Below are 17406 nucleotides of genomic sequence, written 5' to 3' on the forward strand. Positions count from 1 at the left end.
AATGAATGAAAAAATAAATAAATAAATGAATTGATGAAAAAAAAAATAAATAAATGAATACAATCAAAAAAATAAAGCGAACAATTGTTAAAAATATAGATATGGAAAAAATATAAAAATGGCATTAATGAAACAAGAAAAAATACAGAAATAAATGAATTGAGAAATATATAACTGCAGAAAAGGAAATATGTGTATAATTACAATCACAATAAGCAGTATATACTTATTTTTTATTTATTGATTGATTAATTTACTGAGCCATTTATTTTTTAATTTTATTTATTTTTCAATTTGGCTAATCTGGTCCTCCATAAGAAGGGGCTGCACTTTGTAAATGCTAAGTTAATATACGTTTTATTGTATGTTTTCTGAGTAGTGTGACAAACACATTGAATAGTTTTTGCCCAGTTCGTTTATGATTTATTTAATGCATGTTAGTGAAATGGCTTTGGCACAGCGTTGAGCAATTAACTTAAATTAGGGAAGCGTCTGTTGGACTATGGCAGTTATCTGGCCAGTTTATAGTGCTTCTGAGTTTTTGTAAGTTATTGTTGTAACCCTAAAAAAAAGGAAAAATTGTTGTAAATAGTTGTTTCAAAGAAGTGTTCTGATGTTTAGATATGAAAGCATAATTGTAAGAGGAAAAATTCAGCATTTAAAAAGAAAGGGAGAGTCAAAGGTTGAAAATAAATACGTAGTTTTGAGAGAGAAAAAGTGTTCAAGTTTGGTTGAGGTGTAGAGAGCGAACATGTGCTCAGTACAACCTATTTTTAAGTAGGTCTATCAATTTTCTTTTATTTTTTTCTTGATTGGATAGATTAACGAGTTCGTTAGTGAGGGTCTTTTATGATTGGTTCCCGTGTAAAGGGGGCAGGAGAGTATGCACGTGCGCGAGAAAAAAGAAAAAGAGAGCTCACGAACGGTAGGAGTACGGCAAAAAATAGTTTACTTCAAGGTTTTTGGAGTAAAATAGGCTTACTACCCGCACTAAGTGTCGTATTGACAACTTTTTATGCTGTGTAGTAACGTTCTGCGACATATTGTTTAGTTAATATCCTAGCTTTCGGTGTGAAAGTTAGCTAGCTAAGCTAAAGTACTTTGGGAACCGAGCTCGGAGTGCTAATTCCGCCGTGCACTACCAGAGAAGGACTGTTCGTGCCACAGGAGACAAGTTTGAGTCAGCAAGACTGAAACGAGGAGAGACGTGACATCGCCCGGGCAGCGTCAGCCAAAGCTTCGGTGAGCGAGCGAGAAAGAAAGCCAGGGTGCCCAAGAGGGAGGAGGACCTATTGCACGAGTGAGAGAGAGACATCTAACGGGCGTGTAAGGTACCGTAGCGCTACTCTTTTGTTTCTTTTATTTTGCTCCTTCTTGAGTGAAGCGGCCGGTGTTACGGTAAATTCATTTCCCCCTGTTCCCCCTTCCTCGCGCATGTCGAAATCATGACGTCTTCAGTCGACGCTCCTCTGCGAGGCTTAGATAAGCTTAATTCGTTTGTTTCTGTACCGTAATTTCGTCCTATTCCTCGCGGTAAGCGAATTATCACGTTGTTTGTAAAATGACTTGTAGTTAAATACGTTTTAAAGTGTAAAATGTGGTTTTAGCAGATGTTTTAATGCTCAAACACTACATGGGCTATCTTGCTAATGCTAGCTTTGGCTTCGTTTTCAACTACTCCGAGTAACAGAAATTAGATTTATTGCGCCATTTCTGATTTAATTACCGTACATGCAGACACATTTTGTTGTTCAGACTTCAGTGATTTTTAAGGTGTATTTATGTCCCATATCCTCGCCAGTCTCGCTAAGTTCTGTAAATAGATTTGAAACATTTGTTGCTGAAATAAAGAAACTGCAGCAAGTTACACAGCACAGTAATTAGTCTGTGTTATTATTGTTAGACTATGTATCTCAGTGCACCTAGGAAGTTGGTTTCCCTGTAGTCTTTGAGGCTGAAGTCTTACTGTTATGGTACTAATGTGACTTGTCTTTACAGTAACTTTTATTCATATTATACCACGTTTAGAACTGAGAATACAGGGGGAACATCTTTAACTAGGGCCTTAGAAAAGTGCTTTGTATATTACAGCTGGAGTGGATTTAATGTACAACAATGATGTGGATAGTCTATATCTGTGCATAATTATTTCACCCGGGTAACTTTTATTCATATTATACCACCTTTACACTGAGAATACAGGTGGAACATCTTTAACCAGAGCCTGAGAAATGTGGTTTCCCCTTGTATATTACAGCTGGAGTGGATTTAATGTGCAGCAATGATACTGATAATCTATTTCTGTGCATGATCATTTCGCTCAGTAACTTTTATTCATATTATACCACGTTTAGAACTGAGAATACAGGTGGAACATCTTTAACCAGAGCCTGAGAAATGTGGTTTCCCCTTGTATATTACAGCTGGAGTGGATTTACAGTACAGCAATGGTACTGATAATATATTTCTGTGCATAATCATTTCACTCAGTAACTCTTATTCATATTTTATAATCTTTAGAACTCAGAATACAGGGGGAACATCTTTAACCAGGGCCTGAGTAAAGTGTTTTCCCCTTGTATATCACAGTTGGAGTGAATTTAATTTACACCAATGATGCTGATAATCTATTTCTGTGCATAATCATTTCACTCAATAACTTTTATTCATATTATACCCCCTTTACACTGAGAATACAGATGGAACAGCATTCTCAGTGTACTAGTCGATTACAGCTATTAAAGATTTAATTCACTATTATATTAATTTGTTTTTATTTTTATTTTATTCCAACTGCTTCTTCCATTAACATTGTTTTATACAGAGACTAAACGGTAGAACAGATTTACCCAGTGACCCTAAAAAAAAGTAAGTTCCAGTAAAAACTGGCAATTAGGATCAGTTTAATATACTATAAAGTTTTCTTTGCTTTTTCTGTCCTCCCAGTAACTACAATGGATCAAAAATTTTAAACTGTAGTTAATTAAATGTTAAAAAAAGATAAATTCTATGTTTTACCATTTTTCTCAAATTGAATGATTACTACATGCAGGTGTACTACAGTGTAATGTTTCTTGATACAGCTATGTCATCTGTTACTATGTTACCATGTCTAATGGAAGTAAACAACTGGGATTTGATCAGTGTTCCTGGTAAATGGTTTCCTTTCCCTACACTACAACGGTACTATGATAATCCTATCATTCCCTTATATTACAACAGGTTATAAAAGTACTATAATAATTGTGTTGTTGTATAAAGTATGTATAATATGAATAAAAGCAACTGAGTGAAATGATCTTGCACAGATATAGATTATCAGCATCACTGCTGTGCTTTAAATCCACTCCAGCTGTAATATACAAGGGGAAAACACTTTACTCAGGCCCTGGTTAACAACGTTTCCCCCTGTATTCTGAGTTCTAAAGATTATATAAGATGAATAAAAGTTACTGAGTGAAATGATCATGCACAGAAATAGACTATCAGCATCATTGTTGTACTTTAAATCCACTCCAGCTGTAATATACAAGGGGAAGCACTTTTCTCAGGCTCTGGTTAAAGATGTTCCACCTGTATTCTCAGTTCTAAAGTTGGTATAAGATGAATAAAAGTTATTGAGTGAAATGATCATGCACGGAAATATATTATCAGTACCATTGCTGTACTGTAAATCCACTCCAGCTGTAATATACAAGGGGGATCCACTTTTCTCAGGCTCTGGTTAAAGATGTTCCCCCTGTATTCTCAGTTCTATAGATTATAAAATATGAATAAAAGTTACTGTAAAGACAAGTCACATTAGTACCATAACAGTAAGACTTCAGCCTCAAAAACTACAGGGAAACCAGCTTCCTAAGTGCACTGAGATACGTAGTCTAACAATAATAACACAGACTAATTACTGTGCTGTGTAACTTGCTGCAGTTTCTTTATTTCAGCAACAAATGTTTCAAATCTATTTACAGAGCTTAGTGAGACTGATGAGGATATGGGACATAAATACACCTTAAAAATCACTGAAGTCTGAACAACAAAATGTGTCTGCATGTATGGTAATTAAATCAGAAATGGCGCAATAAATCTAATTTCTGTTACTTGGAGTAGTTGAAAACGGAGCCAAAGCTAACATTAGCAAGATAGCCCACGTAGTGTTTGAGCATTAAAACATCTACTAACAACACATTTTACACTTTAAAACATGTTTAACTACAAGTCATTTTACAAACAACTGATAATTCGCTTACCGCGAGGAATAGGACGAAATTATGGTACAGAAACAAATGAATTAAGCCTATCTAAGCCCCGCAGAGGAGCGTTGACTGAAGACGTCATGATTTCGACATGCGCGATGAGGGGGGAACAGGGGGAACTGAATTTACCGTAACACCGGTTCAGTTATTGTTTTATGGCCACACCAGTCTCAAGCATCGAAACAGGCCTGCAACGGGGGTAAAAAGCTAAACAATTTGAGTTGATTGCTGGCACAAACTGAGTTTTTATTACCGCTCTCTCATAGGTGTCAGAAAAAATAAGTACACACTCCCACTGCAGCCAGAGAAACTTTTGATCAGTGAGGGAGCTGTTATTTATTAAGTTTGGGACTTTTGGTTATTTGTGTACATACTTGCACTGTGCACGTGTTTGGGAATATTCTACGTTCTGGAGAGAAGAACCTGTGTTTCAATGCTAAGTTCATAACTGCATGTAGTCCAGCACACTGTTAATTGGAGTTCGTATACAGAGATTGAAGTAATCAGAAAACTAAATATTTTGTTTTTCAAGGAAATATTAATAAATATGTGCAAGTGGTGTAAATGTATGAAATCCTAATTGATGCTGTAGTTTAACTGATTGTGCTATTAATCTGTTTAGGACACATTTGGCTGTAACGCACAGAAATAAACAACAAGCACCGCAGCCCGGGGCCCTGTCCTTATTACCAGTGTGTAACTTTAAATCATGATTTTAAAGGGAAAGGGGCGCTACACTGTGTTAATCATTGGCAGTTAAAATTTAAGTCAGAGTGCTGCATGTGAGGGAAACGCTGTGGGGCGTGGGCTCGCGCGACAACAGGGAAAGCTGAGTGGGGGATGGTCTTGTGCTAGGGTACCGAGAGCTGCATGGGGGAAGAGCTAGCGATGGCGCGGAGTGCCGAGAGCTGTGTGGGGGAATGGGCTTGCTTGACCATACGTTGCTTTTTGGGGGAGAGCGCCATTATGGAGAGATGTGGAAGGGTGCGCAGCTATACCGTTAGTAAGTTCCCAATTTATATTTGGTCCATTGAGTTTTTTTTTAACCTCAGCCATAACATCCCTGTTTCCTACCTCTAGTTGTGGTTAGCATAGATGGGGGAGGGAACCGTCTGCTGTGTTTACAGTGAGAGTAGATGATTTTAACTCTTGCTGTGGTTAGTAAAGATTGGGGAGGGGAGCCGTCTGCTGTGTACACAGTGAGAGTAGATGGTTTTAAACCTCTGTGAAGCTGGCCCCCCATGTGTTTAGAAATGGAATAAAAATGCTACTGTTTGTTTGTGCCGTAGAAGTCATCGTTTGTGCTGGCACTGTTTTTAAGAAATTAAACATTACATTTTATTGCCTGTGATGTCGCTCAAAATCGCACCAAAAGGGTCAGGAAGTATCCACAAAAATTCCAGAGTGTTATAAAGCTCACACTGGTCACTGTTAAAATCTGTTGTGTTCTTGGTGGTTCCAGTAAATTTTTGTTGATATTTGATGAGCATTTTAACAAGTGACACATTAACATGAGCACACATGATACACTGAAAGACCAACATTAATGTTTTATTCCTTAAACTAAGTGTAACCTCACAAAACCCTTGATTCATTTTGAAAATGTTTTTAAAGAGCAAAGTGGTAATTTCTAATCATCACTTTTAGTGATGATCTTGACTTCTACTCAGTGCAATAATGAAGCTGAATAATAACAGTTGAAAAAGCCAGATGACTCTGTGGTGATCTGGGACAGCGGCTGCTCAGGAGGCCAAAAGGCCTTTTTTAGATCTTCACCATCAACTAGTGTTAATCCTGTGGTGATGTCGTCATTTGCAGTGACAAAAACTGTTTATACAACAACTTAAGAATTAAAAGAGCACAAACGTTTCGTTTAATGGCGCAAACGAATGAGATCATTTTGGCGATTTGGATGTTGACGGGGGACGGTGTAACGCCACTTACTAAAAAAATATTTTTAGCCCATAACCTGATAATTAAAACAGCACAAATATTTATTTTAATGGCACAAACCAGCACAAAAGCAGCATGAACGAACAAGACCCTTTTGGTGCGATTTGGACGCTGATCGGGGGCTGAGTGATGTCACAAGCAATAAAACGTAATGTTTAATTTCTTAAAAATGATGCCAGCACAAACGAAGATTTCTACGGCACAAACGCAGCACAAACGAATAGTGGTATTTTTTTATTACATTTCTTACCACATGGGGGGCCAGCTTCACAGAGGTTGGGTACAACTCTAGCTGAGGTTAGTATAGATGGGGGAGGGAGCAGCCTGTTGTGTATACAGTGAGAGTGGATGGTTTAACTCTCGCTGTGGTTAGTATAGATGGGAAAGGGACCCGTCTGCTGTGTATACAGAGAGAGTGGATGGTGTATGGATGGGGAGGGAATGGCCTGGCTTAATAGGTGAGAGCAAAGTCAAGTCAAAGTTTATTTGTATAGCGCTTTTCACAACAGGTGTCACAAAGCAGCTTTACAGAAAAATCCAGGTCCAAGCCCCCATGAGCAAGCCAATGGCGACAGTGGCAAGGAAAAGCTCACTAAGGGCAAGAGGAAGAAACCTTGAAAGGAACCAAGACTCAAAAGGGGAACCCATCCTCTTCTGGTCGACAACGGATAGCAAACAGCATTAGTATAAAATTTTAGAATACAAAACGGGGAAAAACAGGCGGAGCAAGGGTTAATTAGATAGTTTGAGTTTATGCAGCAGCAGGAGGGTCAGTTCATGAAGGTGAGGTTTGCACAGCATTAGAGATGAAACAGTATTAAAATTTCATATCACGATTATCATGACAAATTATCACGATTATCGGTATTATTGCGATATTGTTCAAATGTGTAAAATAAAAAGTAAAATAAAAAAATAAATACTGATACACAAACTGAAACTCGTTTCACTAACTTTTATATTAACACAAATAGAATTGGCAGCAATATGCACTTTTTGTTTGCATAAACATTCAAAAATAAGGTCAGTACATTTTTAGTATTACTTTTGTATTACTTACAATACTTGTAATACTCTGTAAACAAAAGAATAGCATATGTATTATTATTATTACTGTTATTACTATTATTATTACTGTTGTAATTTTTTTATTATTATTATTATTATTATTATTGTTATTATTATTAATTACAATAATTAGGGATTTCCCTGCATAGAGAATTAAATCTCGACCAACTCTAAGGTGGGTCTTAATTGAAAATTACTACTTCTAAGAAGTGCTGCACTCGGGGGATTTCTGTCCTAACTGCAGCATTATTGTGCCGTTGTGGGGCTGTACCCCTAATCAACACAGTGCACCAGGAAAAACAGCCAAAATCACAGAAAATTGCATGACCGTGCTGTGAACTGCAGACAGTCTGTCTTCACCTGTGGAGCTGCTTCTCTAAAAGCATTTTAAAACTAAAAAATAAAATTAACGTGCATCTGAGCTGTGGCAGAAACACTCCTGAAGTTTAATCTCTGAAATTCTGCTTTTCCTAAAAGCAGCACACAGCCTTTACTTGCGCAAGGTCCCGTCTCAAAGCACACTATCTTCCCTATGTAGTGCACTTCGTGGATCATGAAATAGCAAATCCTTCACCCAAAGAGTGCATGAAATGTTTACAATAACAATATATTAACAATAGGTTACAAATTCCCTATTTATAACTCAGCTGCTTGTTAATGATGATCGTGTTTGAACAGTAGCGCACTATATAGGGGACATTGAGTGATTTGAGACAGTGTTATTTTCTTCTCAGACAGTAAACACTGCAAGCGAGACAAGAGAGGGGAGCTGTGCAGATTGAACTTTTGCAGCATCTTGTTCCAGAGCTTGTGTGAGTTAACTCAGAGCTCATTTTGGAGACACTGCTCCACAGAAATGTGTTAAAAGCTTTAGTTTTGATTCACAGTTGATTCACTGATTTTTTTATTTTATTTTATTTTATTTTTTTTGACACTAAAAGCTTCATTTAACATTATTAACGAACAACGACATTTCTTCTATTTCGAAGTCCCCAGGGACTTCTCCGTTTGATGTGTTGCCCCCTTTCGCCGCTATTTTCTTTCGGCCTGTTCTGCAGACAGGGTGGTCATCTGCAGACAGGGTGGTCATCTTCAATTAACTTTCCTTCTGCATTCTTATAAAACCCAAAACATGACCAAATGTCAGACTTGGTCTTCTTAGAAGGCTGAAATATCTCCGAATCACCGAGTTTTCACACCACGGTAATCGGCCGCGGTTTTAACGATACTTTAAAGTTCAAATGGTACTACTAACCGTCATTAATTTTACCGCGGTTTACTGTGAAACCGGTAACCGTTTCATCTCTACACAGCGTTGTACAGCGTGAAGCTCAATGGTGGTCAAAACGGTCCAGAAGACTGGCAAGCAGTGGGCACCCAATCAAGGCAGAAGAAGCAACAGCATCAGACCGCACAGTATGGGGCAAAGACAAGGAAAACACACAGAGTTAGTTCTGTAAAGAGTGACTGATTACAGATTACAGTATTAACAGAGTGCAGCACAGACTCCGGCAGGTCTAGATATTACAGCCTAACTAAAAGGGAGAAACCAGAAAGGTAACAGAGACATGAGGGCTCCCTGAGATGTCAACGCCCCTCCACTCCACCATCAGCAAACTGGAGTGAACACGTGAGAGCAGTGGGGCACTCCCAGTTTACCATAATACTCTATGTCCATGAACCCCCAGATCTGCACCTTTTATCTAACAGGGAAAACTAATTACCAAAAGGCTTGACTAAACAAGTAAGTTTTTGGCCTAGACTTAAAGACTGAGGCTGTGTCTGAGTCCCGGACACTGACTGGAAGATGGGGGGCTTTGAATGAGAAGGCTCTCCCCTCTGATGTAACTTTATTAATTCTAGGTACTAATAGTAAGCCAGCAAGTTGTGAGCCATCTAAGTAAGGCGTGATGGTTGATAGTATGAGAGAAGTTTACTCAAGTACTGAGGGGCAAGTTCGTTTAGAGCTTTATATGTCAGTAAAAGAATTTTGTAATCGATGCGAAATTTGGCAACCAGTGTAGGTTTGATAAAACTGGGCTGGTATGGTCAAACTTTCTAGTTCTTATGAAGACTCCGGCTGCAGCGTTTTGGACTAACTGGAGCTTTTGCTGGAACATCCAGACAGCAGGGCATTACAGTAATCTAGCCTTGAGGTAAATGCATGAACTAGCTTTTCTGCGTCCTGTAGAGACAATGCATTTCTTAATTTAGCAATATTGCGGAGATGCAGGAAGGCTACTCTAGTAATATACATTATATGTGAATCAAAGGACAGATTGGGATCTATCGTGACACCAAGATTTATACAGATGAACCTGACACAACTGGGGAAACTATCAAGTTTAAGTGTCAAATTAGAGTTAATGAGTTAAGTAGGAGAAAGTTATTCTACATCCAGTCTTTTATGTCTTTTATACAGTCCTCAGTCTTGCTAAGTTGAATTTTATAATCTGGTTTGCTTGATATATATAAGTGTGTCATCGGCCTACAGAGACAGTAGAGGGTTCTTGTAAGGGGGTGATCACATACATCATATGGATTATTGGGCCAACATTGACCTTTTTTCTTCAAATAGCAAATGTACTCCTTATTAAATGACCATTAACTGAAATTTAAGTGTCTATAGCCTTGTCTACATACACAAGGATAATCATTAAAAATATTTTCTCTACAAAGCATGGAGTGTGGCATTGTTTTTTCGTCTACTAGGCCTTGATGCAGTAGCTAATCTATAGTCCCAATAAGAAAGTTAGCAACATTGTTAAATACTATAATACAGTTTATTTTATCATGCTAGAACAAAATGTCACACTTAGTTAACAGACTCTAAATTGAAAAGATTTTTTATTCCCTTTATGTAACATATTTACATTGATGCTTACTCAAAGGGCAGTGTTAAAGAAACATGTCAAAGAGAAGAACAAGATGTAGTCCTGTGCATGATGCTATTGTACATGTTCTTTCCAGAAAAGACAGACAAATCTTGGTTTGAAGAAAGGTTTATCACCTCTTATAAAGGTATGCCTGAATGTTACAGCAGTTCCAAAACTATTACCTTCATAAATAATTATTTTAAGTAGCTGCATGCATACATGGTGAAGATGTGGAGATGTCAGTTTGTCTTTAGCTTCAAGCACTTTGGCTCTGATATTGTCAAAGGTACAAGAAAAAGGAAAGTTTAAAAGACATTTCACATGCACTCATTGGCTTTCTATTAGGAACATTAAGTATACCTCCCTTCTAACACACTGGAATTGTCTATCTTTAAACACAGATATCTAATCATGATATTCCATGTACAATGTACAGTTTTTCAGGTATTTTATGAATTTATTGATACTTTTGTAAAACATTTTAATATTGTGCCATTCCTCATCTTTTCTGTTTTTTTTTTCTGTAAATGGAATTCTTGTCCAGACAATGTTTGGACCAATAGAATGTACATATTACACATTCTTGAATATTAGGCTTATGAGGGATTTAGGCAGACACTTAAGAAGTTCTTCTTAAAGTGCTTCATGTTTTGTAAAGAAAGCCTCATCTTTCTGGTGCATTCCCTCCCAAAGTGGTGCTGCCTTATTTTATTATCTTATCAAAGATACGTTTCAGAGCATATCTTATTGAGGCAAACATCAAAATTTTAGAATTAGCTGTTAATCCATAACTCCAAAGGCAGAATAACATTTGGATGCATGATATGACACCGGTGTTTTACCACAAAACCTGTAGGCAATTGTGTATTGTCAAACAATGAGTAGACCTTGTAAGTCTGATGTCTTTTCTCTTTCAAAAATTATGGTCAAGTACTTGAAGTAGAGCTGGGCGATATGGCCAAAAACGTTATCACGATAAACAAAATTCATATCGTTCGATATCGATACATATCGCGATAAATGTCAAATCATTATTTCTTTAACATTTGAAGGCTGATTTTGCTCCTGGGTGGTTAATTGTGGTTTTAAACTATCATTTATGGTCAGATCATGACAGCCACTCACCAAACAGTGGAACATTTCACAAATCTGTCATGGGACAGTGGGAGAAAGTTTCTGAGCTGTTTTTATCAGCTGGAAAAGCACAGCTGCAATTTTTGTAATAGTCATAATTTAAGAGAGAAAACATTATTTTTAGCTGTCTGGTGACGAGCGCTCGGCTATCCCGTTACAAAGGCTAAACAAGTGGCCAACAACAGTGCTAAACTCTTTAGTTTCTCAACAACGTCAACTTGGTCACTCCTACCACATCCATGTCAGAGCATATCACAGTATTCAGACACCAGCTAGCAGACGACTGGATTTCTCTATGCTATCGTAGTAGTTTAAGGGGTGAACCGCAAAATGTCTGACGTTCGCTGTGTAAAAGCATTATCTGCATTGTGAATCTCTCGCACCAGTCAAACAGAGTCCTCCTTTTAGGTATGTTAGGGGTGATTTTGTGTCTTGTTTGATCTACCGTATCATCAATTCACTGTGTTGTGCCGGAGCGCCAGAGCACCGGAGCGCTGCTTCAAGTTAGCCAGCAGCTAAAAACAGCTAGCCTGGAAAGCTAACCTAACGCTCTCCCGCTTCCCAATGCCTCACAGCTTCCTCAGTTTACTTTCATTTAAATCAGGGCTGTAACTCACATTAACCTCAAGAATGCAGTAATACTAACATATGACGGTTTGGTGTTGTAACACGGCGCTGCATACGTGATTTAACACCGCTAAAGTTGTTAGGATGCATGGAAAGAGGTGAGTTCGCTGTAGGACAGTACAGTTACGTCACTGATCTCGTCACTCACACTCGGTCACAGGAGAACAGATCGCCGGTCGCTCCACTCAAACAGGGAATGTATAACTCCGCGTTTCAGATGTTGCTAAAGTATATTTGGCAACCCTTTTTTTACTCGTGGCCTCCTCCCTCTCTAATCAAGTCGAAAAACTCGGAAGTGCGCCCTCTCCTGGCGACAGCAGAGTAGTGTCGCTTTCCTTGCAGTAGAAAACACCGGGGCTTTCGCTAAAACGTGGAAGTGTGAGAATGGTGTATTATATCGAAAATTTATCAAACCTGTTTTATCGCTCTATTGAGGAAAAGTTATATCGTGATACTTATCGTTATCGTTTTATCGCCCAGCCCTAACTTGAAGTAACATTTGCTTTTTAATTAGCAGTTGGATGACACAAAATACTTCCTTTACATTTTGTTTTTGCTTTATTGTAGGGAGGGGAGTGTTTGCTCTTGTGCACGTTGAGAAGGGTTGCTTTGTCCTGGAATACCAAGGAGAACTTATTTCCCAAAAGGAGAGTTTTGAAAGACACAGAAAATACACAGAAACACAATGTTTTTTTGTTTTTTTTTTGACTTTGAATGGAATGGAGGCAGTTGGTGGTAGGTTGCTGAATGTTATTTTATAAATATTTCATCTTTCTGGCTTAATTCAGTTCTAATAGTTAAGACAGAATCACGTTATGACTACCTGATATTGAAATTAGTTGAGATTCATGCTTGAGTTGTAACTCTTGCAGTTGGTATTTGTAGTGGAACGCATCTAAATTATTTTTTTCGGCGTAGATGCTGCCAAAGAAGATGGGGCTCTTGGAAGATTAGTAAATGATGATCGAAGAAATGCAAATTGTAAAATGAAGAAAATAATGGTTAATGGCAAGCCACACCTATACTTGTTTGCAATTCAGAACATAGACCCAGAGGAGGAAATAACATATAATTATGGAGACAGTTCCTGGCATTGGCGTTCGCTGGTTCATAGAAATAACAACCATATATATTTTTAAATGAATAAATTACTGTTTTTGATGGTGCTTAGTTCTAACTCTTAACACATCTAATTTAATTAATCAGTTTCTTTAGTACCATTTAAATATTCAAGCTAGGGGTGTTGGGACTAAACACTGTACAGCAGTAGATCTCCATCATAATCACAATTGGAGTTGGGATCCCCACTTTGTAGCGAATTATGAGGTAGAGTTCAGACCCCACAATTTCCACAATCAGTGCCCAAAGAACATCAGTGTTTTTTTTGGGCACTGATAAGCAGAGTCCTGAGTCCTCATATCTGAAGCTCATGTAAGTACTAGTTTTAAACATTTGTCCGTGGTATTTAATTGAATGCCATTTCAGTATAGCCCATTAAAACATCAGGCCAAATTATATGCAGTATGCTTTTCTGTGAAAGATATGAATACATTTATTTTGAGGCATCAAATTCAGGCAGTTTTATTTCTTCTGAACACTGCATGTTTTCCAGGAATGCTGTGTGTTAGTCCTTCCTGTAATATTAAGTGAATGTTAAAGACACTATGGTCTATCCTCTCTTGCATGTCTGTATTGACATTGTCCAGACTACCAAGAGAAACAAATTATCTCATCAACAAATGTTCTTCTGGACCTGATGAGTCCACCTGGGGCACAGGTAACATGTTGTAGCACATTGACATGAAACAAGATTTTGGTGTGATTATAGAACAAATTACATGACCCTGTCTTAAAATTCATGTGTAACATTTAATGCTCATTTATTAGTTCCAGTGCTGTTTTGGGAGATTAATCTTTAAAAAGACTCCAGTGAAGACTGTAAGGAATGCCACTATTCAGCATATTTGTACATGCCACTATAATTTTGTTTTATGTAGTACACTATGGCTATATGGAAGCGTCTGCACTTATGCTTCTCTTCTCATTTAAGTGGCTCTCTAATTTGTCACCTGTCTGAAAATACCATTGCTAAGTTAATCACCTTATATTGACACACCAAGTCTTTTCTGGGGTGAAATGTGTTGATCTGCTTGAAGTCTTAAATGTCCTGACTTTGGACCGTACCAGAAGTGGGGTATGTGTGTCTGGTCCTAATTTTGCATCTTAGCGTAAATTATTTTAATAAATCACTGATGGTCCTTCTTTTAGTTTTTGTCATTTTTGTAGTATTATAATAATATTAAAGATAATACTAGCACGTCTGTGTTTGTTTAGAATGCCTGCAGAGATGTGCAGACAGCAGAGATCACCAAATATGCTGCTGAACCTTCTGATGGACCCACACCACGATTACTGCTGAAAAGGTAATAAACTAATAAGTATTCACATAATATTAACAGATTGATATTCCAAGACTTTTTCTGGGGTGAAATGTGTTGATCTGCTTGAAGTCTAAAATGTTCTGACTTTGTATCGTACCAGAAATGGGGTGTGTCTGGTCCTAATTTTGTATCTTGGCTTGAGTCAAAATTTAATTTAATTTTAACCGTTACTCCTAGTACTTCTATTTGTCTTTTCTTAATAATAACTGTTTACTGAGAATGTTAGCTTCTCAGCTGTCTTATTTTGCAAGGTTAAAGACAAAGTTCAGAAAGCAAAGACCAACAAACCACCTGATGATCCTTAGCATTGTTTGCCTTCTGATGGACAGAGAGCAGTAATCTTGGCAGCACAGGTAAAAATCGATTATTCCTTCACAGTTTATGAACAACTTTTTGGAAATCAGCATTAATAAACACGGTTACACTAGTAATGCTATTATTAAACAATTGTCTTAAGAATGCTCCAAGTTTTTTTCTGGGTGAAATGTTCTAGTCTGTTTGAAGTTTAAAATGTCCTGACTTTGTACTGTACCAGAAATGGGGTGTGTTTCTGGTCTAATTTTGCATCTTGATGTAAATTATTTAAAAAAAATCACTGTTGGCCTTTCTTTTAGGTTTTCTTCTTTCAGTCATCGTAATATGAAAGATAATACTAGAATGTCTATGTTCGTTTAGAATGCCTGCAGAGATGTGCAGACAGCAGAGATCATCAAAAATAAAATATTAGAAATAGGGGTGTGTTTCTGGTCCTAATTTTGTATCTTAGCATATGTTTTTTCCTTCAGTCCTAAATGTCTTTTTGTCATTTTAAAGTAATAGTAAAGCTAATGTGAGAATGTGTGTGTTTAGAATATCAACAGGGATATGCAGGCAGTAAACATCCCCAAATCTCCAGATGAATCAGAACCCTTTTTGGCATCTGGTGAACAGAGACCTGTATCCCCCTGCTGGATGGGTAAAAATTATTTGTTTTTTTTTCTTTTTAACTACAATATTAACACATAAGCAAAAAATTTGACTGTAAGGCTATGTTCACATTACCAGGTTGAAGTGGCACAAATCCGATTTTTTGCCTTAATGTGACTCAGATCTGATGTTTTCAGGGCTGTGTGGACACGCAAATCTGATCTTTTCAAATCTGATCACTTTCATATGTGGTCATAGATCAGATACGTATCCAATTCATGGCCATGCAAGCTTAATGTGAATGCTCAGATCGGAATTCATGTGCTTTTTTCCACTGCGCGTGTGCCATCATTCCGTGTTACCATAGCAGCATCACCGAATAAAAGTTAAAGCCTGTAAACGGTGGAAAAGGAAAACATCTCACCTTTTTTCGCCTTCATCTTGCTCTAATAATGAGCAGCTGTGAGCTGTTCAGTGTTAATTATCTTCATGAAGGCTCATTCTGACCGTTAGTTTGTTTGCTGATGGTGCATGTGACGCATGTGATTCATTCACGTGATGTTACGGAGTAGGATGTGCACATGCGGGTCATTTCAGGATGCCGGTTCGTTCACATTAATAACAGATTTGGGTCACTTACCTAAACGAGTGTGAACCATCCTGTCAGAGAGATCAGATTTGAGCACAAAATCAGATTTGAGCAATGAGGCTTGTAATGTGAACGTAGCTTAAGATTTTATTTGGGATACATTTTGACAACTAGGGGATATTTAAAATTGAAGCATAACATTTTACAGCAAATTCTTCCATTAGGTTTGCTTGTTTATGATATTAAATTGATGTTATTTTTATTGGGTTAAAAAGGTACTAATGGACTGTCTGTTTTCTCATAAAACGAAAGTTTCTGTAGAAACCAAAAATTTATTTACACCTAGGGAAAAGATTTTACACTCTGTTTTTTACAACTCCACACGTCACCACACTTTAGTCTGAGGTAGGTAAATTAGGGAATGTTCTTCATTTCCACTGGAAGTCCTTTCAGAATTATAGCTAAGAGTCTAACTTATTTCAGGTTTTATTCATGATATCAGATCTTCAGTGGATCATAAGTTTACATACACTTTCTTAGTATTGGTGGTTTGGCCTTTTAATTGCCGAACTTGAATCAAACGCTTGGGGTAGCCATACACAAACTTCTCACTATATATTTTTGGAATTTTAGTCTACTCCTCCTGACAGAACGGGTATAATACAGTCAAGTATGTTGGCCTCCTTGCTTGAACATGCTTTTTCAGTCCAGCCCACAAATTTTCTATGGGATTCAGGTCAGGACTTTGCGATGGCCAGTCCGGTACATTTACCTTGTTGACCTTAAGCCATTTTGTTACAACTTGGGGGAACTTTGGGTCTTCCAGCAGGACAATGATCCTTTGTTGCTTCAGCGTTTCCTAATAATCCTCCTTCATGATGCCACCTGCTTTCTGAAGTGCACCAGTCCCTTTCCCAAACCAGCCCCACAACATGTTGTTACCTTCATGCTTCACAGTTGGGATGATCTTCTTTCAATTAAAAGCCTCACCCTTTTTCCCCTAATACATAGAGCCGATCAATCATTATGGCCAAAAAGGCCATACTAAAGTTTGCACATGATCACCAGGACAAAGACCTAGTGTTTTGGAGTAACGTTCTATGGTCAGGTCAGACAAAACTTTTTGGCCATAATGATCAGCACTATGTATGTATGTATGTATCTTTCAATCCAAAGAAAATCGTCTCAACATTGAAGTGTAAGGGTAGCAAGATTGTGTGGCTTTAAAAATAGCTTAAGGACAACAAGGTAAATGTATTGGACTGGCCGTTGCAATGTCCTGACCTGAATCCCGTAGACAGTTTGTGGGCTGAACTGTAAATGTGTTCGAGCAAGGAGGCTAGACAACAAACTTGACTGTATTATACCTGTTCTGTCAGGAGGAATTGGTGTTAAAATTCCATAAATGTATTGTGAAAAGTTTTTGCATGGCTACCCTAACGTTTGATTCAAGTTCAGCAATTAAAAGGCCAAGTCATCAAAAGTTTAGAAAGTGTAAGTAAACTTATGATCCACTGACAATCTGATATTGTGAATAAAACCTGAAATAAATTACTCTT

The 17406-nt window shown here is 37.7% G+C and overlaps 1 protein-coding gene across 7 annotated transcripts; it reads left to right on the forward strand.

The window, feature by feature from the left end:
• The first annotated feature begins 878 nt into the window (after positions 1-878).
• Positions 879-14239, forward strand: LOC118820079 (N-lysine methyltransferase KMT5A-A-like). 7 transcript variants are annotated; one of them, XM_036588207.1, is made up of 6 exons: positions 4350-5256; positions 8009-8086; positions 8588-8721; positions 10245-10295; positions 12479-12646; positions 12830-14239. In XM_036588207.1, exons 1-5 carry the CDS (start codon positions 5124-5126, stop codon positions 12617-12619), a joined length of 537 nt encoding a protein of 178 aa, XP_036444100.1. In that variant the 5' UTR covers positions 4350-5123; the 3' UTR covers positions 12620-12646; positions 12830-14239. The 7 variants fall into 7 exon arrangements, 4 of the variants coding, with proteins under 4 accessions (XP_036444100.1, XP_036444099.1, XP_036444097.1 ...); XM_036588206.1 differs by having other exon boundaries at positions 12479-14239; XM_036588204.1 differs by lacking the exon at positions 8009-8086 and having other exon boundaries at positions 4351-5256.
• Positions 14240-17406: the final 3167 nt, after the last annotated feature.

This window comes from Colossoma macropomum, unplaced genomic scaffold (assembly GCF_904425465.1).
Source record: "Colossoma macropomum unplaced genomic scaffold, Colossoma_macropomum, whole genome shotgun sequence".
Lineage (NCBI taxonomy): Eukaryota > Metazoa > Chordata > Actinopteri > Characiformes > Serrasalmidae > Colossoma > Colossoma macropomum.